At 38.7% G+C, this 23,299-nt stretch overlaps 1 protein-coding gene across 2 annotated transcripts in view; it reads left to right on the plus strand.

The window, feature by feature from the left end:
- The window catches only part of CWC22 (CWC22 spliceosome associated protein homolog), a 74,642-nt gene that overhangs the window by 26,709 nt on the left and 24,634 nt on the right, over nt 1–23,299 (plus strand). For both annotated transcript variants that reach the window (XM_051848386.2, XM_070070512.1), the window contains 8 exons: nt 1,846–1,956; nt 6,674–6,922; nt 8,086–8,214; nt 12,299–12,467; nt 14,156–14,209; nt 18,099–18,234; nt 18,326–18,532; nt 18,623–18,685. In XM_051848386.2, coding sequence (XP_051704346.2) covers nt 1,846–1,956; nt 6,674–6,922; nt 8,086–8,214; nt 12,299–12,467; nt 14,156–14,209; nt 18,099–18,234; nt 18,326–18,532; nt 18,623–18,685 — 1,118 coding nt within the window. The remainder of the gene's footprint in view (nt 1–1,845; nt 1,957–6,673; nt 6,923–8,085; nt 8,215–12,298; nt 12,468–14,155; nt 14,210–18,098; nt 18,235–18,325; nt 18,533–18,622; nt 18,686–23,299) is intronic.

The following is a 23,299-nucleotide window of genomic DNA, read 5'->3' on the forward strand; positions in this document are numbered from 1 at the left end:
AGGAATCTTCCTTGAGTAATTATTTTAGGAGTTAACTAGTAAATAACTCCAGATTTTGTATAATTATTTAGGTGAAAAATAATTTTAGTATCTCAAATACTAATAGAATGAGAGTTTCTGAAATAGAAAATTGAGTTGAAATTGCATAATTTTGAAGGGCTGCCTTTGCTGTTACTGCTGTTTATATTTATTTAGCTATATTTTTATATACCTTAAATCATCTTATCATGATAATGTTAAGGTAAATGATTTTAAAAATTGTACCATTATTGTGCATCGTGCACTCATATTAGGACTAATGTTATTTCACTTAATAAACTATGACCTTTAACCATAATTTATTAGATGTGTGTTTGGTGCAGTGGTAACCACCTTACTTGGGATGCCTACATTCCATGTTGGTTTATCTGGGTTTGGGTCTTGACTCTGTGTCCAATTCTAGCTTCCCACTGGTATTGCCCTGGGAAATTTACCCTGGCTCAAGCACTTGGATCCCCGCCATTCACATGGGAAACCCAAGTTGAGTTCTGGCCTCCTGGCTTCAGCCTAGCCTAGCTCTAGCTCTTGTTGGGTATCTGGTAAGTAATCTGGTGAATGGAGGATCTCTCTCTATCTCCTTACCTTTCAGATTAAAAGAAAAAAATTATAAAGCAAGGAGTATCCTTTAAATTTCCTTCTGTTGTCTAACCTCAGCCTTACTCCCTGTGTACTTCTTATTTCACTGTGCTGAATATCTCTAAAAACTTTTGCTTTGTGGACATTAAGTTAATTGTCCTGGTTTGTGACTTCTTACCTTTCACCAGTTAACTGCTTCCATATTAAAAATGAACAGTAATAAAAAAAACCTTCTCCTTATACACATAGACAATCCTATGTGCCTAACTTAATTGTGGATGTGTGTAAAAAATACAGATTATGTTGCCATGTGTATTTATTATACATACGTTTATTTGGCTTCTCTGAAAGTTCTGTGATTTTATTGACTTTTAAAATTCGAATAACAGGTCTGATACTATTCATTTATTTTTTTAAAGATTTATTTTATTTATTTGAAAGAGTTACAAAGAGAGGGAGAGACAGAGAGAAAGATAGAAGGTTTTCCATCTGTTGTTTCACTCCCCAAATGGCCACAATGGCTGGAGCCGAGCTAGTCTGAAGCCAGGAGCTTCTTTTGGATCTTACATGTGGGTGTAGGGGCACAAGGGCGTGAGCCACCCCCTGCTGCCTCCTCAGGTGCATTAGCAGGGAGCTGGATTGGAAGTGGAGCAACCAGGACTTGAACTGGTACCCATATGGGATGCTGGTACTACAGGCCAGGGCTTTAACCTGCTGAGCTACAGTTCCAGCCCCATTCATCTTTATATGCTTATAATTTCAAGCCATTTTCATTGCTATCCAATAATGCAGTTGCAAGAGTAATAGCTGATGAATAGTCAGTAGAGTTATATTGGTCCTTATGGAGACCACACACTGATATACTGAAATGGTAATATCAGTGTTGTGATGAATGAACCAACTAAACAAAAGGATTCGTTGCAGGATAGCCTTTTCCCCACCAATTATGTGTGGTATCCATATATGTATCTCCCAGTGAGGACAACATGAATCAAGATGAAGAGGTCTGATTAAGTCAGTTCCAAGAGTAGTTTCGCTGTGCTTGAAGTCAGTTTATGTAATTCTGACTGAATGACTGGGTGTTAGCAAAATGAACGGTTTGTTAAAAACAGTTTGACAGGATGTTGCTCAGTTATAGAGTTGCTTTAGCATTACTAGCATTAAACTTTCCAGAGGGGTTTGTAACAGTTATTTTGAACTTACAACTTTGATTTTCTTATTTTCTGTTAGATATGCAGAACAAGAAAGATCCCCCCGGGATAGAGACTACTTTGACTATAACAGGTCAGACCATGAGCGTTCAAGGAGAGGACGTTCTTACGATGATAGCACGGAGTCACGGTTAGTACTGAAAATTTTAACTGTAGAAAAATGGTATTCTTTATGCCTAATAATAAAATCGATAGTAGCAGCTAGTGTTAATTGAATGTTATTAAGCTCCAGGCTTCCTTCTTTTTTTTTTTTTTTTTTTTTTTAAGATTTTATATTTTTTGAACGAGTAGAGAGAGAGGGAGAGTCAGAGAGAGATCCTCAATCCTCTGGCTCACCCCACAAATGGCTTCAAGTGCCATAGCTGGGCCAGGAAAAAGCCGGGAACCTGGAATTCTATCAGATCTCCCACATGGGTGGAAGGGGCCTATCTTCCACTACTTTCCCAGAAGTATTAATAAGGAACTGGATCTGAAGTAGGGCAGCTGGGAATTGAACCGGTACCCAAACGGAATGCTGGTGTTGCAGATGGCACTTAACCTGCTAAATCACAACATCAGCCCCAGCCAGGCTTTCTGAGAAAGGCTTCATGTGAATTAAGTGTTTATTGCAGTAAATATGTATGTAAAATGGATACTGTTATGTGTACTTCATAGCTGAAGAAACTGAGACCTAGACACGTTTTGTATTTTGTAATAGTGGCAAGTCCAGGTCTGTCTGACTGAAGGCCCCAAGCTCTCACTATTACATTGTCCTGCCAGAGGGCCTGACATATGTGATTTTGTTGAGATTCTTAACTAAATGAAAGAAGTTTATATCCTATGATGTAGAGTATCTAAATTTGCTTTCCTCTGTCATGACAGAGGAACATTGAGAATGAAGTTACTAATTTGTAGGGAGATTTTTAGACACATAAATGATTTCTGCTTGAATCTTAGAAGACTTGGCTACCCATTTGATTAATGGGATCTGTAGGGTTTACCTGGTTGAGAGATGAGAAAGAGGTGATTGAAGGGCAGGTGAACATTGGAATGAGAGTGTTTCCATGCTTTTGGGGCAGTATTTAAGAAGAGGCAGACATAAGTGTGTGCGTGCCACTCATGTTTCATTGAAAGCTATGTAGAGTATTAAAACCCGTTGTTATTGATCTGTACATAATTCTTTTTCCCTTGGATGATAATATACCTTATTTGTTTAGGTTTATTTATTTATTTGAAAAAGAGAGAGGAGAGAGAAAGAGAGATCTTCCATCCACTGATTCACTCCTCCCAGGCTGGGCAAGGCTGAAGCCAGGTGCTTCTTTTGGGTCTCCCACATGGGTGCAGGGGCCCAAGGACTTGGGCCATCATCCACTGCTTACCCGGGCCATTAACAGAGAGCTGGATCAGAATCAGAGTAGCTGGGACTCGAACAGGTCCCCAGAAGGATGCCAGCACCCCAGGTGGAGGCTTAATCTATTATGCCATAGCACTGGCCCCTGAATTTCTCTTCTATACTTTTGAATAGTATACAGAAAGCAGTAGAGGAATTTAAATTCCAGTGTTGTACAAAGTGGTTGATCCTGATTTTATTTTTAATTGACAAAACCAACAGATTCTATTATTTCAATATGAAGAGTAACTGTGATCTGTTTTTTACATTCTGTGTTTGTGCAACAACCATTCTTTGAAGACATCTATTGATCTTTGTCATTTGCGTAAAACCAGCTCTCTCTTGATTTTTGTATTTATGCTTATTAGCCATTGAGTTTCAGAAACTTGTCTTCTACATTTTATTGTTCACTAAGGTCTGTATGCATGTTGATGCTTCTTTCATATTATCTGTCCACTACATAACTCTACCTTCAGTAGAGTAGGCTTCCAATAGAATTTTGATCAGATTCTTCTGTAGTTTGGTACGAAGTACATCCTTTGATATCTGTAGCCCATATTTCCTTCTCACTACTTTCTAATATAGACTCAATCCAAAAATGCCAGATTCAATTAACCTCCAAAAACCAGGCTTATCAGCTGAGACCTTAATGACAACTTAATAAAAACAGCTACTGTCATAAGCATGACAGTTCGCTTACTTTCTCAAATACTACCAAAACTCATAAACCTGGATATTTTTCCCAATTTACAACTAAGGACATGGGTTTGAGGAGATTAAATAACTTACCTGAGATTCACTTACCCATCTGGTAGAAATTGAAACAGATTTGAACTTAATTCTGACTCTGAAACCTTTGTTTTAACCCAACCCCTGACCTTACTGCTTTAGTGTCATTCCTTAAGTTTGGTCCAGTCTGTGAACTTAAATATCATGTGATCCACACAATCACACTGCAAAAGAAGCAGATGAGGTATTAATGTAGATTCTACATTGTGAAATGTAAAAGACAACCGTCCAAAAACATTTGGAGACAAATATCTCTTTTTTTAAAAAGGATATATTTATTTATTTATTTGGCAGAATGAAGAGAGAGGGAAAGACAGCAAGATCTTTCATTTGCTGGTTCACTCCCCATATACCCCCAACAGCCAGGCTGAAGTTAGGAGCCTGCAGTGCCATCTGAGTCTCCCACTTGGTGGCAAGAGCCCAAGTACTTTATTTTATATTTTATGTTGTTTTCTGTCCTTTTTAAAAAACATCCTGGAGGCCATCATCTGCTGCCTCCCAGGCACATAGCGGGAATGTAGATTGCAAACAGAGTAGCCAGGACTCAAACCACCACTTTGACATGGAATACGGGCATCCTAAGTAGGGGCTTAACCTGCTGTTCCAGTATGTCTGCCCCCAAATGTTTCTCTTTGGACTCTGAGAATACTCTATTCCTTCTGCATTGTAAAGGGACAAACACAATAATTGTAAGGCTGTGATTCTATCAGTCAGTCAGATGTCTTACCTGGTGTTTCTCACACAAATCATAATGTCAGTATATTCTTCCTGCAACATGCCACTTTCTCAATACGAAACAACCCATTTGCAAATCAGTGGGTTGAATTTGGAGCACCTGCCTTTGTGACTAATTGAAGTTTAAATTTGAAAGCAGCCCCCATACACTCTTTGTTGGTGTATTTTAATTGTTGCCATAGGTACTCACTCAGGTCTTATCCCTCAGCTTCAAAATTGTTCCTCCACAACTGCCCTTTAAAGTGATTGCTCTTCTCTCTCCAGATAAATAGTACTATATATTTTTATTTATTTATTTTTTTGGCAGAGTGGACAATGAGAGAGAGACAGAGAGAAAGGTCTTCCTTTATGTTGGTTCACCCTCCAATGGCTGCTGCGGCCGGCGTGCTGCGGTCGGTGCACCGCGCTGATCCGATGGCAGGAGCCAGGTACTTATTCTGGTCTCCCATGGGGTGCAGGGCCCAAGGACTTGGGCCATCCTCCACTGCACTCCCTGGCCACAGCAGAGAGCTGGCCTGGAAGAGGAGCAACCGGGACAGAATCCAGCGCCCCGACTGGGACTAGAACTCGGTGTGCCAGCGCCGCTAGGTGGAGGATTAGCCTAGTGAGCCGCAGCGCCAGCCAATAGTACTATATATTAAAATAGACCTTCCCAAACATACCTTTTAGATTTTGCTACAGTCTATTCTTCCCTCAGTTTCCTTGTATTTGCAGTGATGATATGAAATTTGCTTTTATGTACTGTGTTCATGTAACTCATGGCTGCACAGAGCATTAACAGAATTATCTGAGTTTCCAAGACAATATATGAAAAAACACGAAGTGGACAAACACCTTTTTGGGGAATGATAGCAGTAGGCCAGGACTTGCTGTTTACCATTCTTGACAGATTCAAAGAAAATGCTGGTTATTTTAAAAGTGTTAGCTGAAGAAAGGATAATCACTACATTTGTAGGGAAGAGTAATTGTGAATAGAAAATGTGTTTTTTTCCACATTGTGTCAAAAAACCAGGCGGTTCTGATATTCTGATATTTCTATTAAAAATAATTCTATCTAGAAATTTTCAAATATTGCATTTTTTGTAATAACTTATACCTAAAATTGCTATAATTTTAGATAAATTCTGGTCTCTCCTTTATACAATTTATCACATATACCTGTCTCCTCAAAAGCACTATTTTCATGTCACTCTTGCACTCAGAAGCTTTGAATGATTCTCAGTCTTCTCTGGTAAAGAAAACTTAGAGTCTATTTTCTGCCCTTTTTTTTTTTTTTTTTTTTTTGACAGGCAGAGTGGACAGTGAGAGAGACAGAGAGAAAGGTCTTCCTTTGCCGTTGGTTCACCCTCCAATGGCCGCCGCGGCCAGCGCACCGCGATGATCCGATGGCAGGAGCCAGGTATTTATCCTGGTCTCCCATGGGGTGCAGGGCCCAAGGACTTGGGCCATCCTCCACTGCATTCCCTGGCCACAGCAGAGAGCTGGCCTGGAAGAGGGGCAACCTGGACAGAATCCAGCGCCCCGACCGGGACTAGAACCCGGTGTGCCGGCGCCGCAAGGCGGAGGATTAGCCTAGTGAGCCGCGGCACCGGCCCTGTTTTCTGCCTTTTAAGATTTCATAGCCTGATTGAAATTCATCTTTCCAGCATAATTGTTTGTTTCCTGATTGTTGTGCTCATTCTGGCCTTAGCACCCTTCCATTTTTCAGTAGTTACTTATTCTCTCCTGTGCTGTTTGCAGAATGCCATCCTCCTTCCCTTGCCCCAGTCTACATTCTGCCAAGCCTTTGAGACCTACTTTAAGTTACATTTTTTCTGACAGGTGTTACCTCATCACTCTAAACCTCCTTTCCTAGTTTGAACTTGTGGGGCCCTCTTGTGATCTTGTTTGATGTGCAGTTCATTGCAACAATGTGTTTCATATTGTCCTTCCGTTTTTAAAAACAATATTACAGAAGCAGGGAGCGAGAAAAACGCAAAGAAAGAGACACAGATCGGACAGATCGGAAAAGGTCCCGGAGATCCCCAGCTCCTGGGAGACGAAGCCCAGAGCCCTCAGTCACTCAGAGTTCCTCTGCTCAAGATGAACCTACTACAAAGAAGAAGAAAGATGAGCTGGATCCTCTCCTCACTCGCACTGGTGGAGCGTATATTCCTCCTGCAAAGCTGAGGATGATGCAGGAGCAGATTACAGATAAAAACAGGCATGTTAATATCACTAAGTATACAAGGCAGTGACGTCTTGCTGAAAAATCAGTCAGCTGGGGGTAGATAACCTTGGCTGTTGAGGCTTTACATTTCGTCTTTAATGACAGAGACCTCTTTTCTTCATTGGAGCTCTGCATACTGCTTTCTCCGACTTTAGCTCTAACTTCCTTAATTTTCTGCATGCATGAATTAGAAAGTTTGAGGAAAGCATTTATTTTCTTTTCTTTTTTTTTTTTTTTTAGTATTTTAAGCTGTTGTTCCTTTTCTAGTCACATGCATGCTTACTACCAGTATCCTTTGTAATCCTATGAGTTATATATATTCCCATAAGTCTACTGGCAACATCAGACTTCCAGAGAGTTGAATGGAAGGAAAAAGTTTAAGATTTCCTGCAGCTGAAATCAGATTCCACAAAGAAACTGTTATAAAACTATAGAATTTTAGAACTTGAAACAACTTTTGACCTTATCAGGTTCAACCTAAAGATATTTACTGAAGCTAAAAAATTTACCTGAAGTCTGAATTATAGACAGTATAGCTGTATAGCATTCAGTTGGTATTGCTATAGTACTACTGCATAAAACCAGAAGTGATCTTTAAAATACTTAGAACAGTTTTTCAGCCCCATAAGTCTATGCTATTTTCTGTTTCCTTTGTCTAATACCATTTCATTAGAATGTAAAGCATTTAATGTTATCCCTGATATGCCTTTATAAGAAGAAATATAATAGAATTTTTCTTTTTTTCCTGGCTTATGTTTGAGTGCTTCACGTTTTTTAAAAAAATTTTTTCAAATGCATTGCTTTTTAAAAGGTTTCTTTTAAAAGCAACTTGAAGTGAATCATTATAATGTAAAGTAAACATATTTTGAATTTGACTAATAATGTTTTAAGTTGCAGTATACATGGACATAAGAACAAAACATTATCCTTACATTATCTTACTAGGCATTTAAAGAAAAGTGGTCTGTACTTAAGCAATACAGACAGAAAACCAAATGTGGTTAAATATTTATTCCTTTAATCATCATATATTTATTACACTTTGGGATCATTCTGTGAAAATAATGAACACAAGTAGTTTTTTATGTTCTTAACATAGCTTCTTGTTCTTACAGTTGTTGACTAAAGTTTAATCTATTAAAATAAATTCTTTTTAGCTTAGCTTACCAGAGGATGAGCTGGGAGGCCCTAAAGAAGTCAATCAATGGTCTTATCAACAAAGTCAACATTTCCAATATAAGTATTATTATTCAAGAGCTTCTTCAAGAAAATATAGTTAGAGGAAGGTAAGTGTCAGCTATTCTATTTGTTCATACTCATTTCTTCATAGGAATATAATACTTGTATTTTCACTAATAATCATTGAAAAGTAGTTGGGAGTGTTTATTTAAAATGAAATTCTTAGTTATGTTTTACTTGTTTTGTTGTTAAGATGTTATGGAATTTTTGCCTTTTTTTTGTTAAGTTTTTAAATTTACTTATTTGGAAGACAGAGTTACAGAGAGTGAGAGACAGATAAAGAGGGAAAGAGATCTTCCTTCCACTGATTTATTCCCCAAATGGTTGTAACAGCTCAGGCGAGGCCAGGCCAAAGCGAGAAGCCTGGAACACTATCTGAGTCTCCCACGTGGATGACAGGGGCCCAGGTTCTTGGACCATCTTCCATGCCTTTCCCAAGTGCGTTAGCAGGGAGCAGGATGGGAAGTGGAGCAGCCAGAACTCAAAGGATGCTTGTATAGGTTGCCGGCATTACAGGCAGTAGCTTAACCTGCTATGACACAATACCTCCTTCGAGTTTTTTTGCTTTTTAAGCTCTAGGGACTGGCGTTGTGAATAGCAGATTAAACCTCTTCCTGTGATGCTGGCATCCCATATCGGTGCTGGTTCAAGACCTGGCTGCTTTACTTCCAATCCAACTTTGTGCTGATGCGCCTAGAAAAGCAGCAGAGAAGATGGCTCAAGTGCTTGGGCTTCTACAACTGTGTGGGTGATCCACAAGTAGCTCCCGGCTCCTCCTGGCTTCTGCTTGGCCCAGCCCTGGCTGTTGCAGCCATTTGGGGATTGAACCAGTGGATGGGAGATAGATAGATAGATAGATAGATAGATAGATAGATAGATCGATCAATCTCTCTCTCCCCCCTTCTCTGTAACTCTGTCTTTCAAATAAATAAAAAATAAAATTTTTTAAAGAGGCTCTAATGTTTATACTGAGTACCTATAATGATTTAAATCTATGAAGAGAATGAATATTAAAATTAACTTCTTTTTTGAAATTTATTTTCATTTTACTTGAAAGGCAGAGAGAGACACACATTTTACATCTGCTGGTTCACTCCCCAAATGCCTATAGTAGCTGTGTCAGGGCCATGTTGTAGCCAGGAGCCTGGGTCTCCTAAGTGGGTGACACTAATGCAGGTACTTGAGCCACCATCTGTTCCCTCCCAGTATGAACATTAGAGTAAGCTGGAATCAGTACGAGCCAGGACTTGAACCCAGGGACTTTGATAAGGGATGTGAGTGTCTCAAGTGGAATCTCGCCTACTATGCCAAACACTGGCCCCTGATTATTTTTTCTTAATTGACAAGTAAAAATTACATAAAGTGTGCTGTTTTTATATATGTATGTGTTGTGGAGTAGCTAGACCAAACTATTCCACATTTGTATTACCTCACTTTTTGTGTGTGTGTGTGTGTGTGCGGTAAGAACATCTAAAATCTACTCTTAAATTGTTACTAACTGTAATCACCATAATGTGACTTATGTCTGCTGTCTGACAAATTTTATGTCTGTTGACCAACAGCTCCTTAACCTACCCACCTCCAGTGTCCAGTCACCACCATTTTCTTCTTCCTATGAGTTTGACTCTTTTCAGTTGCACACGAGTGAGGTCATGTGGTATTTTTCTTTCCTTGTCTGGCTTATTTCATTAGATTCATCGTGTTGTTCATCATGTTTGGCTATTTCATTCAGGTTCATCCACATGGTTGAAATGACAGGATTTCCTTCTTTCTTGAAGCTGAATGGTATTCCCTTGTTCAAATATCTCTTTGACATACTGATTTCATATCCTTTGGATATACACCCAGCAGTGCCATTGCTGAATCCTGAGGAAGTTCTACTTTTAATTATTATGAAGAAGCTTCGTACTGTTTGTTATAGTGGCGAGGTTAATTTACATTCTTAGCAGCAGCATATAAGGCTTCTTTTTATCTACATCTTCAGCTGTGTTTATCTTTGGTCATTTTTGTAGCAGCCGTTGAATAGGGGTGAGGTAATATGTCATTGTGGTTCCACTTTGCATTTCCTGGTGATGGGTGATGTTGAACAGTTCTTCCTTTACCTTTTGGCCATTTGTATGTCTTCTCTTGAGAAATGTCTACTCAGGTCCTTTGTCCATGTTTTATTGGATAATTTGTTTTCTAATTATTGACTTGAATTCCTTACATATTTTTGATGTTAACTCTATCAGATAAATCATTTGCAGACAGGTTCTCCCATTCCATAGGTTGTGTCTTCAGTCTGCTGTTCCCTTTGTTGTGCAGAAACTTTTCATTTTGATGTAAAAGTATTTGTTTTTGCTTTTGTTTCTTTTGACTTGGGAGTCATAGGGACCCAAGCCCTTGGAGCATCTGCTGCTGCTTTCCTAGGTGCACCCGCAGGGAACTACATCAGAAGTGAAGTAACTGGCACTCTCACATGGATGCTAATGTCGCAGGCAGTGGTTTAACCCACTGCTCCACAATGTCTGCCCATTCTTCAATTTCTTTTTAGCAGTGAGTTATAGTTTTCAGGACATAATTCTTTTACTTCCTTGATTACATTTATTCCTAACATCATTTTCTTTTGTAACTATTATAAATAGGATTATTTTTGCTTTTTCAGATTCTTGTTAGCATATGCTACTGATTTTTATGTGTTCATTTTGTGTCCTACAAGTTTACTGAATTTAGCAGTTTTTTGGTGGAATCTCTAGGGTTTTCTAAATATAAGACCATGTTATCTGCAAACAGTTTAACTTCCTTTCAAATTTGAATACTTCTCATTTCTTCCTCTTGCCCAATTACATTTGCTAAGATTATTAGTACTGTGTTAAATAGAAATAGTGAGAATGGCATTTTTGTCTTCTGCCTGATCTTAGAAAAAGTTTTAACTTTTGACCGTTTACTGTTATATTAGCTATGGCTTGTTGCATGTAATCTTTTTTTTAATTTAGTTTCTGATGAAAGCAAAGTGAGAATGTTACCAAAATGAAAAATTAAGAAATAATTTAGAAAATAGAAAGGACTCAATTACCATTTTTTCTACTTGATTTTTAAGCAGTTGGTAAAATTGAAAAAACTCAGGAAACAAAAATATTGTATGTTCTATTTATTATTTAAAAATGTGAGGGCTCTTTTCTGATGTTATTTCACATTACTCAGATTCATCACCTCAAAAGAATAAAAAATTTGGGAAATGAAAGTAAGTGCAGTGTGCTGTAAGGATATAGCAAGTTGACCAAAAGGTAGCTGCTGTCCTCAAAGGTAGACATAACTCTCCCCATTTTACTTAGAATAAAGGTAGATTTAAAGAAGTTATATGGATTGCTTAAGATCTTATAATTTATAACCTGAGTATAGTTTTCTCATATTCAACTCTAGTCATTCAGTTGTCATTACTAAATTTGCTATTAAGACATTTTCACCTTGTGTTTTGGTAATCCAGTAATTATTTGTCATCACATTGCTAAAAATAGCTTCAGTTAGCCCACTTTGCATCTCTTCTTTTCTGCATCAAATGCATACAAATCATAACCATTTCTAAGTAAATTACAAGTGGGCAACTTTTAATTTTCTTATTAGCATTTTAGCATTAATCTTGGAATGTTTGTATTATTTATTCTAAATCTTCATTTTTATCCTAGTAAAATTAAGTTTAAAGACAGAAAAAACTCAAATTTGTTTTTAATCACAGAATTAATTACATTGAATGATGTATCTGTAGTGGAAAATTTATGTTGTCTAAATTTTATACTTTTGAAAGAAGTCTTTTTTTCCTTGACTTTTTTGAAGTTGTTAAACAAATGATTTCTGTGATATTGAAAACTCTCAAATTTGTTAGCTGTACAACAACAAGCAGGAAGAGAGGAACTATCTTGAGATAGAAAATTTTGAAAAAACAATTGTAGTAAACTTTCTATTTTACAAAAGCAAAAATTCAAAGTTTAGTTTATCAAAAGCAGCTGTTGTTTATTAGTAGGACTAACTTTTCCCTAGATAAAGTAGTAAAAATTTATCTTTTAAAATTTACAGAATTATATTACTGGATTTTAAATGTTTTTTCCCATTCTAACTAAATTGATTGTTTTTGACCTCTTTTCTTTTAAACAGAGGACTGCTGTCTAGGTCTGTTTTGCAAGCACAGAGTGCTTCGCCTATCTTCACCCATGTTTATGCAGCTTTAGTGGCAATTATCAACTCAAAATTTCCACAAATTGGAGAATTAATCCTCAAGAGGTTAATCCTTAATTTCCGAAAAGGCTATCGAAGAAATGACAAGGTATTTATGAATGGCTTATAAATAAACTGTTGCTTAGGGACAGACTAATAAACCAGTGTCAATAAGAGTAACCGAGGGCCGGCGCCGCGGCTCAATAGGCTAATCCTCCGCCTAGCGGCGCCGGCACACCGGGTTCTAGTCCCGGTTGGGGCGCCGGATTCTGTCCCGGTTGCCCCTCTTCCAGGCCAGCTCTCTGCTGTGGCCAGGGAGTGCAGTGGAGGATGGCCCAGGTGCTTGGGCCCTGCACCCCATGGGAGACCAGGAAAAGCACCTGGCTCCTGGCTCCTGCCAGCAGATCAGCGCGGTGCACCAGCCGCAGCGCGCCGGCTGCAGCGCGCCGGCCACGGCGGCCATTGGAGGGTGAACCAACGGCAAAGGAAGACCTTTCTGTCTCTCTCTCACTGTCCACTCTGCCTGTCAAAAAAATAAAAAAAAAAACAAAAAAAAAAATAAGAGTAACCGATGTTGATTCTACTTAGAAATGCTTTTAATTTAATTAATTTATTTGGGATTTATTTTCTTATTTATTTGAAAGTCAGTGTTAGAGAGAGAGGAACAGAGGTTTTCCATCCTCTGATTCAGTCCCCAAATGGCTACAACAGCCAGTGGATAATCAGGATCCAGAAGCTTCTTTCAGGTCTCCCATGTGAGTACAGAGTCCTAAGAACTTGGGTGTCCTCCAAGTGTCCTTCCCAGGCGCATTAGCAGAGAGCTGGATCGGAAGAAGAGCAGCCAGGACTTGAGCCAGTGCCCATTTGGGATGCTGGCACTGCAGGCGGTAGTTCATCCTGTTATGCCACAACTCTAGCTCCATGCTTTTTATTTTATTTTAAATTTATTTATTCTTTTTTAGTTTATTTAAGAGGCAGAAAGAGACCTTTGATTGGCTGGTTAACATTCTCAAAAATTTATATAGGCTAAGACTGGGTCAGGACTCTCTAGGAACACAGTTCCAAGTTTCACATATAAGTGGCAGAACCCAAGTACTTGAGCCATCACCACTGCCTCCCACAATCTACACTGGCAGTAAATTGGAGCCAGAACCAAGAATTGATTTGGGCACTCGGGTGTGCGATCCAGGCATCTTAGCTGCTGGGCCAAATTCCTGTCCCAAATTTCTTTTTTAAAGACTCTACTTAATGGGAACTTGTGGTGTTTTCATTTTTGGTGTTGGGTTTTTTTTGGAAAGAGATCTTTCATATGCTGTCTCATTCCCCAGAATCCTCCAACAGCTATGAATGGGATAGACTGAAGCCAGGAGCTGGGAATTCAATCCTGAGTCTTCTGCATTAGTAGCAGTGACTCAGCTACTTGAGCCATCATCACCACTTCCCAGAGTGCAGATTAACAGGAAGCAAGGCCAGTACTAGAATCCAGACACCCCAATATGGAATGCTGGTGATTCAAGCAGTGTTTTAACTGCCATACCAAACACCTTCCCATGAGACCATTTTTGTCCTAGTATATATCCTTGACAACTAGTAATGAGCCACACATATGGTAGCTATACCTGTAGAATTCCAACTTTTTAACCAGAAATGGCACTCTTTCACTTGGATTATGTTCATATAAAAATCATCTTTGTGTAGTATATGTTTTATGTAGGGGATGTTAGTATGCTGTGGATTCTATTGATGAATGAAAATTGGTTTTAGTTTACAACTTTGTTTTCTGTCTTCACTTTTCAGCAACTTTGCCTGACTGCTTCAAAGTTTGTGGCACATCTTATTAACCAAAATGTGGTAAGTAATTGGTGTCTTTCAGTGCCCTTAGAACTCAGCTTGATACACTTCAGTAATTATATTTCTATTATTATTTTGATGTATTGTCCTTGGGGGTAAATATCTTGTATGCAGGGGATTCCAATTCAATCCCATCAAGGTGGCATGTACCAATGCCATCTCACTAGTCCAAGTGATCAATTTCTGTTCACAATTGAACATAATGATAGGTCTAAGAGTCAAAGGGATCACATAAACAAGACGAGTGTCTGCAAATACTAACCAATAGAATAAAAAAGGGAGAGAATGATCCAACATGGGAAGTGAGATACACAGCAGACTCATAGAATGGCAGATGTCCTAAATAGCACTCTGGCCTCAGAATCAGCCCTTAAGTCATGCGGATCCGGCTGAAAAGCCCATGAGACTATTTCAGGCACTGAAAGCCAAGACACTCTGGGAAAAAAAAAAATGACCTAAATGAAAAAGATTTCCACAAGTGAGATCCCAGTGGAAAGAATGGGTCATCAAAGAAGGAGGTACCTTTCTCTGAAGGGAGGAGAGAACTTCCACTTTGACTATGACCTTGTCTAAATAATACGAGTCAGTGAACTCAAAAGGCTTCCATAGCCTTGGCAACTCCTGACAAGAGCCTAGGGTGATTACTGATGCCATAAACAAGAGTGTCAATTTGTTAAGTCAACAACAGGAGTCACTGTGCACTTACTCCTCATGTAGGATCTCTGTCCTTAATGTGCTGTACATTGTGATTTAATGCTATAACTAATACTCAAACAGTATTTTACACTTTGTGTTTCTGTGTAGGTGCAAACTGTTGAAATCTTTACTTAATATATGCTAAACTAATCTTCTGTATATAAAGAGAATTGAAAATGAATCTTGATATGAATGGAAGGGGAGAGGGAGTGGGAAAGGGGAGGGTTGCGGGTGGGAGGGAAGTTATGGGAGGGGGGAAGCCATTGTACTCCATAAGCTGTACTTTGGAAATTTATATTCATTAAGTAAAAGTTAAAAAGATAAATATCTTGTATGATATTTTAGTTTTAAAAGCTATAATAAATGCATTTAAATTCTTTTTTTAGTGCTTTATTTATTTATTTGAAAGACAGAGTTTACAGAGAGAGGTGGGGAAGAGACAGAAAGAAATCTTCAATTTGCTGGCTCATTCCCCAAATGATCACATTGGCTAGAGCTGGACCAGTCCAGAGCCAGGAGCCAGAAGCTTCTTCCAGGTCTCCTGTGTGGGTATAGGGGCCTAACGACTTTGGCCATTTCCACTGCTTTCCCAAGCACGTTAGCAGGGAGCTGAATCCGAAGTGGAACAGCCAGGACTTGAACCTGTGCCCATGTGGGATGCCGGCATCACAGGTGCTACTTTACCCTCTAGGCCACAGCGCCGGCCTCATAATATTCTTTTTTTTTTTTTTTTTTTTTTTGACAGGCAAAGTCAGGCAGCTAGAGAGAGAGAAAGAGACAGAGAGAAAGGTCTTCCTTTTTCCGTTGGTTCACCCCCCAAGTGGCCTCTACAGCCGGCATGCTGCGCCGATCCGAAGCTAGGAGCCTGGTGCTTCCTCCTGGTCTCCCATGCAGGTGCAGGGCCCAAGTACTTGGGCCATCCTCCACTGCCCTTCTGGGCCACAGCAGAGAGCTGGACTGGAAGAAGAGGAACTGGGACAGAACCCGGTGCCCCAACCGGGACTAGAATCCTGGGTACCGGTGCCATAGACTGAGGATTAGCCTAGTGAGCCGTGGCACCGGCCCATAATATTCTTTAATAAGAGACATTAGGTAGTTCTAGATATTTTTTCAGAATTGATCTAAATGTGGTTACTTGACTACATATCTTTTTCTTTTTTAAAGAATGTAATTTAGGCTGGCGCCTCAGCTCACTAGGCTAATCCTCCGCCTTGCGGCGCCGGCATACCGGGTTCTAGTCCCGGTCAGGGCGCCGGATTCTGTCCCGGTTGCCCCTCTTCCAGGCCAGCTCTCTGCTGTGGCCAGGGAGTGCAGTGGAGGATGGCCCAAGTGCTTAGGCCCTGCACCCCATGGGAGACCAGGCTAAGTACCTGGCTCCTGCCATCGGATCAGCGCGGTGCGCTGGCCGCGGCGGCCATTGGAGGGTGAACCAATGGCAAAGGAAGACCTTTGTCTCTGTCTCTCTCTCACTGTCCACTCTGCCTGTCAAAAAAAAAAAAAAAAGAAAAAGAAAAAAAAGAATGTTAATTAATTCATTTTCTAAAGCAATAAAGATAGTATCTTTTCTACTTTTTTCCCCATACATGGTGTTCATGAAGAACCAATAAATAGCTGATAAGTACAAAAAACTCTTCCTCTATTTGTATAGATATTTATAAAATAATTTTATTTATTTTACATAATAATTAGATTATTAAATAATTTTGATCTGTCTTCAGTGCAGGTGATTTTATCGCTTTATTGTTCAATGTTTGTGTTTATTTTATATGCATCCATACAAAACTATTTGATGGTTCAGATTTAGCTTCTGTGTAACTTTGAAAATTGTAAAATTGCTCTTATTTATCCTCAAAGGTTTTCTTCAGATCTGTATTCACATTTTTAGTGTAATGTCTGTATTTGAAGTCCTATTTAACCTTATTCCTCTAACATTAAGTAGTAGTTCATTTTTACCTATCTGAAATTCTTTCTAGTGTCCACTCTTAGATTTTAACCTAATTAGTTACCACATTATTTACAATGGAAGCTTGCTGCTTAAGACCATGGAAACTAGCTTTCATATGTCTGTACCACAAAGACACATTTCTGTTTTTGGATTTAGAGTACACATCAGAGGTTTTTGTCATTGCCATAAAAGAGTTATGATGGTAAATATTTTGACTCTTTGCAACTGTGGTGCAAGACAGTATTTTCTTGTCATTGATATAAGACTGTTTGATGCCCTTCTCTTCCCTGGGAAAATCAGTGTGTATTTGCTGTTGTGCACAATATGAAGAAGATATTCTCCTGAATTGGGATTTAGACTTCTTCCTTTTTCAAATAAGTATCTGATTTTGGAAAGGCATTATTCCCACTCTTATTGGCATTTGTTATTAATGACAATTGTTGAACATGGCCCATGTAAATAGTTTAATTACAAAGGGGAAAGTGATCAAAATTGTTACTGTGCAGCAGATAAAATGAAGGTATCTTGTGACCATGTTAGTATTCATGCAGTTTAAGAGCCAGTGCTCAAATCCGAGTGTTCTGATATAGGATGTGAGCATCCCAACCCACATCTTAATTGCTATGCTGAATACCCACCTCATGTAAGTTCTTAAGAGGTACAAAATGGGGGCTAGACTGTGGTATAGCAGCTAAAGCCACCACCTGTAGTGCTGATATCCCATATGGGCACCAGTTCAAGACCTGGCTGCTCCATTTTTGATCCAGCTCTCTGCTATGGCCTGGGAAAGCAGTAGAAGACGGCCCAAGTGCTTGGGCCCCTGCACCTGCGTGGGAGACCCGGAAGAAGCTCCTGCCTCCTGGCTTCAGATTGGCACAGCTCCAGCCATTGTGGCCAACTGAGGAGTGAACCAGCGGATGGAAGACCTCTCTTTCTCTCTGCCTCTCCTTCAATCTCTGTGTAACTCTTTCAAATAAATAAATAAATCTTTAAAAATAAGAGAAACACAAAAAAGAAAACAAAAGAGAAAATTAAAACAAAAAAATTAAAAATAAAAAATTTTTAAAAAGAGGTACAAAATGAAATTATCCCACATTTAGAGTATTTCTATGTACATTATAAAACTTTGCTATTCATACGTGTAGTATGATGATTATAGTATAATGATTTACTAATTATTATTACCAACAGTAGGTTAATGTTTGTAAAAGCATTTTCTCTCTTCCCTATGTCTGCATTCTATTTAAGGCACATGAAGTTTTATGCTTGGAAATGCTCACTTTGCTGCTTGAAAGACCAACAGATGATAGTGTTGAAGTAGCAATTGGTTTTCTCAAGGAATGTGGCCTCAAGTTAACACAAGTGTCACCAAGAGGAATCAATGGTAGGTGTATACAAATATTCTTGGTTTGATGTTAATCTTTTGTTTGAGTATTATGTTTACCACTTTTTCATTCCCTTTTCTTTTTGTTTAGCTATATTTGAACGCCTTCGAAACATTCTGCATGAGTCTGAGATTGACAAGAGAGTTCAGTATATGATTGAAGTGATGTTTGCTGTCCGGAAGGATGGGTTCAAGGACCACCCTGTTATACTAGATGGACTGGACTTGGTGGAAGAAGATGACCAGTTCACCCACATGCTACCTTTGGAGGACGACTATAATCCAGAGGACGTTCTTAGTGAGTCTGGGTGGTTAGGAGTGGGAAGTGGGTATCAAGAAATGTAACTATTGGAAATAAAGGTTTAATGTTTGCCTTTTTTTTTTAAAGATGTTTTCAAGATGGATCCTAATTTTATGGAGAATGAAGAAAAGTACAAAGCTATTAAGAAGGGTATGTAGAATTTTAAAAATAATACATTTGGGATAAACTGAAACAATTTGGATAGTTATACAATACTGATGAAAAAGGAAGTATTTATAGATCACTCAGCCTCATGCAGTAAAATCTCTTCTCCTGTGGAGCCAATCACTTCAGTGTTTCCCCATTGTTTATTTTACTTTCTAATCTTGTCCATGGTATCAATTATTTACATCATCTTGAAAAATACTCAGTTTACTAGGGGCCTTCATTTAACTTCTGTACCATTTACAGCTACACTTGCAGACTCATTTTGCTATTCAGTTAGGTGATATGCTTTATTATAAAATGCTTTCCTTTATTATTTGGGGCGCGGGTCCTGATAGCACCAAAGTTTGGGTTCCTGGGAAGTCCGTGATTATTATTGTTTGTACATCATTGGTGTGTTGTAAGCACTAACTTTGCACAGATTTGGGTTTATATTTTATCTTTAGTGATACTAGCTAAGTGATCTAGAACTAATTACTTGGTTGACATGTGAGTGAATTTTACTGCTTGTGAAAGGATAAATGCAGTATTTTGTGTTGCTACAGAGTAAATATTCAGACACTTAAACTATTTTTGGAGAACAGTAATAACTATTGTTTTTACATGTATATCATTATTTTTCCTCCTAAAGCTAATATTCAGGCCTACTTTTATAATAGTTTTATGGATTTATTTCCCTTGAGCTGTGATTTTACCTAAAAAGGACTTGGTGCTCTAGAAGCTCCTAGAAAGGGGAGTGAAGACTTAAAACCCTGTTTTCCTGTGTTCTGTGCTTTAGTAGTACTTGGAAATAGAAGGTAAAGGTGCAAGGAGCCTTCCAGCTCTGTACATTATTCTAAAAATCTAGTACAGGAAATAAATTCTCTTAAATGCTGATTTCCCAGGAGCATTTCACTGCTCCTTGCCAGATCCCTTTGTCTGTTCCATATTTTAGTTTCCAAATGTGGAAAACTTAGACGCACTTTGCCTTCTTTTCTTATGACCTCTTTCCTATGACTTCCCTAAAATATTTCCAAATGATTTTTTTTTGGAATTCTCACTATATTTGGTATGATTTATTTTCTCTTTTAAACTTGGGAATTTCCTGCCTATTTCTTTAGGGTGTAGGCAGTTGCCAAAGCCTGGAAAATAAGTGGCACTTTCCTTTATTTTAGCAGTCCTCAAATTCTTTGGTCTCATTTATTATAAAAGGCCTCTGAATATGTGTGGTTTGTCTATTGATTATTTATCATTTCGTAAATTTTAAAATATAAAGAGAGAGCAACTTAATAACACTAAAATATATTAACATAATTATATGTTTTTATGAAAACAATTATTTCACAAAACACATTTAGTGAGAAGAATGGCATGCTTTAGATAGTTTAGTATCTGGCCTGGTGGGAAACCGCTGTTTTCTATATTCAGTCTGTTGTAGTAAGTTGTTTTACTTGAAGTAGTTGATGAAACCTCGTGTAGATATGTGTTAGAGGAGGGAAGAGTATGTTAACCTTCTTTTTAGGTAATTGCATATATTCTTCCTTGATACTGTGCCAATATTTAAAAGCTGATAGTTTCTTAAAGATTAATTTTAATGTGAAATCTGAAACAGCATCAGTGAATTTTCATACTCTATTATGTTAAAATCCATTAATCTGTCCCTTAGAATGTTTCTTTTACACATACATGATTTTATAACACGTTGCGTTTGTTATTTGGAAGATACTGATTAATCGAATCTTCTAAGTGTTAACACATTAAGATTATCACAATGAAATTATGTTCATACAGTATCAGGAAATTACATGTTAGTATTAACACCTGTCTCGTCAGAAAAGTCAGTGATAGGGAGCTCTGACGCTCACAGAGGTTGGTACAGTTTTTCCAAAAATTGACTTTTCTCTTGAAACCTTTTTAGCATGGTAGCAAACACTGTTAGTTGTTTCTTCTGAAATGACAGTCTCACTTTGTCTACATCTGAGAAAGTATCTGCCAAACACCTAACAGCTATCATTTGTTGGAATTGAATGGCATTCTTTCAAGTAAAAAATGAAAGAAGTAGTTGTTTTATCTTGCACCTCAGTTATGCAAGTACTTTCTCTTGAGATAACCCTTACCAATCATTTTACATGAATTTCAGTGTCATAGTTTGTCACTATATTTAAATGCCGAGATTTTTTTAAAGTTTTTTTTTAATTTATTTGAGAGGCAGAGTTACAGACAAAGGGACAGACAGAGAGGTCTTCCATCTGCTAGTTCACTCCCCAAATGACTGCCACAGCTGGAGCTTGGCTGTTCCGAAGCCTGGAGCCAGGAGCTTCTTCTGGGTCTGCCATGTGGGTGCAGTGGTCCAAGCTCTTGAGCCATTTTCCACTGCTTTCCCCGGCCATTAGCAGGGAGCTGGATTGGAAGTGAAGCAGCTGAAGTTTGAACCAGCACCCATATGGGATGCCCACACCACAGGCCAAGGCTTAACCTGCTAAGTCACAGTGCTGGTCCTAAGACATTCTTGAGTGAAACTAGCTTTTCTTGTTTCCTGTTGGCTGAAGTGCACGGTAAAGAATGCATTGATTACTAGTGCATTGTGTGATTTTTGATTTGTGTTTGGGTTTCAGCAGTTTTAACCTGTTTTGTTTTTGGAAAATCAAAAATGTCAGCCCAGGGGCCGGAGCCATGGCTCACTTGGTTGGTCCTTCGCCTGCAGTGCCGGCATCCCATATGGGCGCTGGTTCTAGTCCCGGCTGCTCCTCTTGCAGTCCAGCTCTCTGCTGTGGCCCGGGAGGGCAGTGGAGGATGGCCCAAATGCTTGGGCCCCTGCACCTGCATGGGAAACCAGGAGGAAGCACTTGGCTCCTGGCTTCAGATCGGCGCAGTGCCGGCCATAACGGCCATTTGGGGAGTGAACCAACAGAAGGAAGACCTTTCTGTCCGTCTATCTCATTGTCTATAACTCTATCTGTCAAAAAAAAAAAAAAAAAAAGTCAGCCCAATAAAAAGATAGTATCTTAGTATCATTATAAAAGCTGGTTTTTTCAATTTATTTATTTATTTATTTGAAAGGCACAGTGACAGAAAAGGATTGTCTTGATTTACTGCCCAAGTGCCCGCAACACCTGGGGCCAGGCCAGGCTTAAGTCAGCAGCTCGGATCTCTATCTGCGTTTGCCACGTGGGTGGCAGAAACCCAAGTACTTAAGTTAACATCTCCTATCTTCCCCCCACACCCTATCCCCCGGGCATATTATCAAGAAGCTGGATTAGAAATGTGGAATAGCAGGGACTCAAACAGGCACTCTGATGTGGGATGCAAGTGTTGCAAGGAGCTACTTAACTCAATACACTGCAATGCCCACCCAATATTACGAAAGTAGTTTTGATGTCACAGGCCACTTGGCGGGTCTCAGTGATCCTCCAGGGCCTCCTAGACCATGCTTTGAAACCATTACTTTATTCAGATAAGAAATCCCATTGTCATGGCCTAAGTGATTCCAATAAGTTGATTTAAAAGTGGAGAAATGAGAACAGGACTACATAAACAATTAGACCATTCATTTGACCTTCATTCTTTCCTAAAATGTTTGTCTAGGACTGGCGTTTAAAAATGGCCACAGCAGGGAGTGAGCACAGCTTTAGTAATTAGCACCTTAGAGTGACCCAGGTGTACTTGAATTCTAGGTCTTACAGCATTTGGGAAACCAGCAGGAGTGCCTATCTTTCTGTTACTGAATACTAAATAGTTCTTATTTTAAAAGTCTGTCTAAGCTATATTGTATAATAATAAACTTGACACTTCAGGTTATTTCTTTGGTCATGTTCATTAGGAATATTCTTGAGATTGCTATGTCAGAAAAAAGCTGTATTCTCTGATTTTTGTAAATGATTTATTTTTCATATTATGAAGCTCTGTTAGCATGAAATATGTAGCTCCTTATGTATATTGCTCAAATATAAAGACATTCAAATTTTCCTACATGGGAGTTGGCATAAAACTTTGCATTAAAAGTTTTCTGATTATAATAGATACACAAAAATAAAATTGGCCAGATTTGTAAAATCTTTTATCCAGGTGTCAGCATTGTGGCACAGTAGGTTAAGCCACTGCCTATGACACCAGCATCCCATATAAGTGCCAGTTCAAATCCTAGCTGCTTTACTTCCAATCCAGCTCCCTGCTCAGGGTTGGGCCCCTACCACTCAGATGGGAGACCCTAGTCAAGTTATGGGCTCCTGGCTTTGGTGGGTCCCAACCCTGGCCCTTGGTGAGTGAACCAGCAGATGGAGAAATCAATCTCTCTCGATCTCAGTCTCTCTCTCTCTCTAACTCTGCCTTTTAAATAAATAAATAAAATATTCTTGAAAAACCTTTTATCAGGCTAACAGAACCACTGGACAAAATATAATTTTAGTTTGTCACTGATTTACTATTAGCATAATGACTTGCTTTTTGTAGCCTCTCCTATACATCCCTATTTTCATGGAGTTCTGAATATGGGTTGTGTTTTCATTTGTGATAATCCAAGAGTTGTCTTTTGATTTGCTTAAAAGTTTTTAAACTTCTGTTTCTGTTTACATATTAGACGTCTTTGGATTGATTATAATGTTCAACTTATTAGGTATATAT

This window comes from Oryctolagus cuniculus, chromosome 3 (assembly GCF_964237555.1).
Source record: "Oryctolagus cuniculus chromosome 3, mOryCun1.1, whole genome shotgun sequence".
Lineage (NCBI taxonomy): Eukaryota > Metazoa > Chordata > Mammalia > Lagomorpha > Leporidae > Oryctolagus > Oryctolagus cuniculus.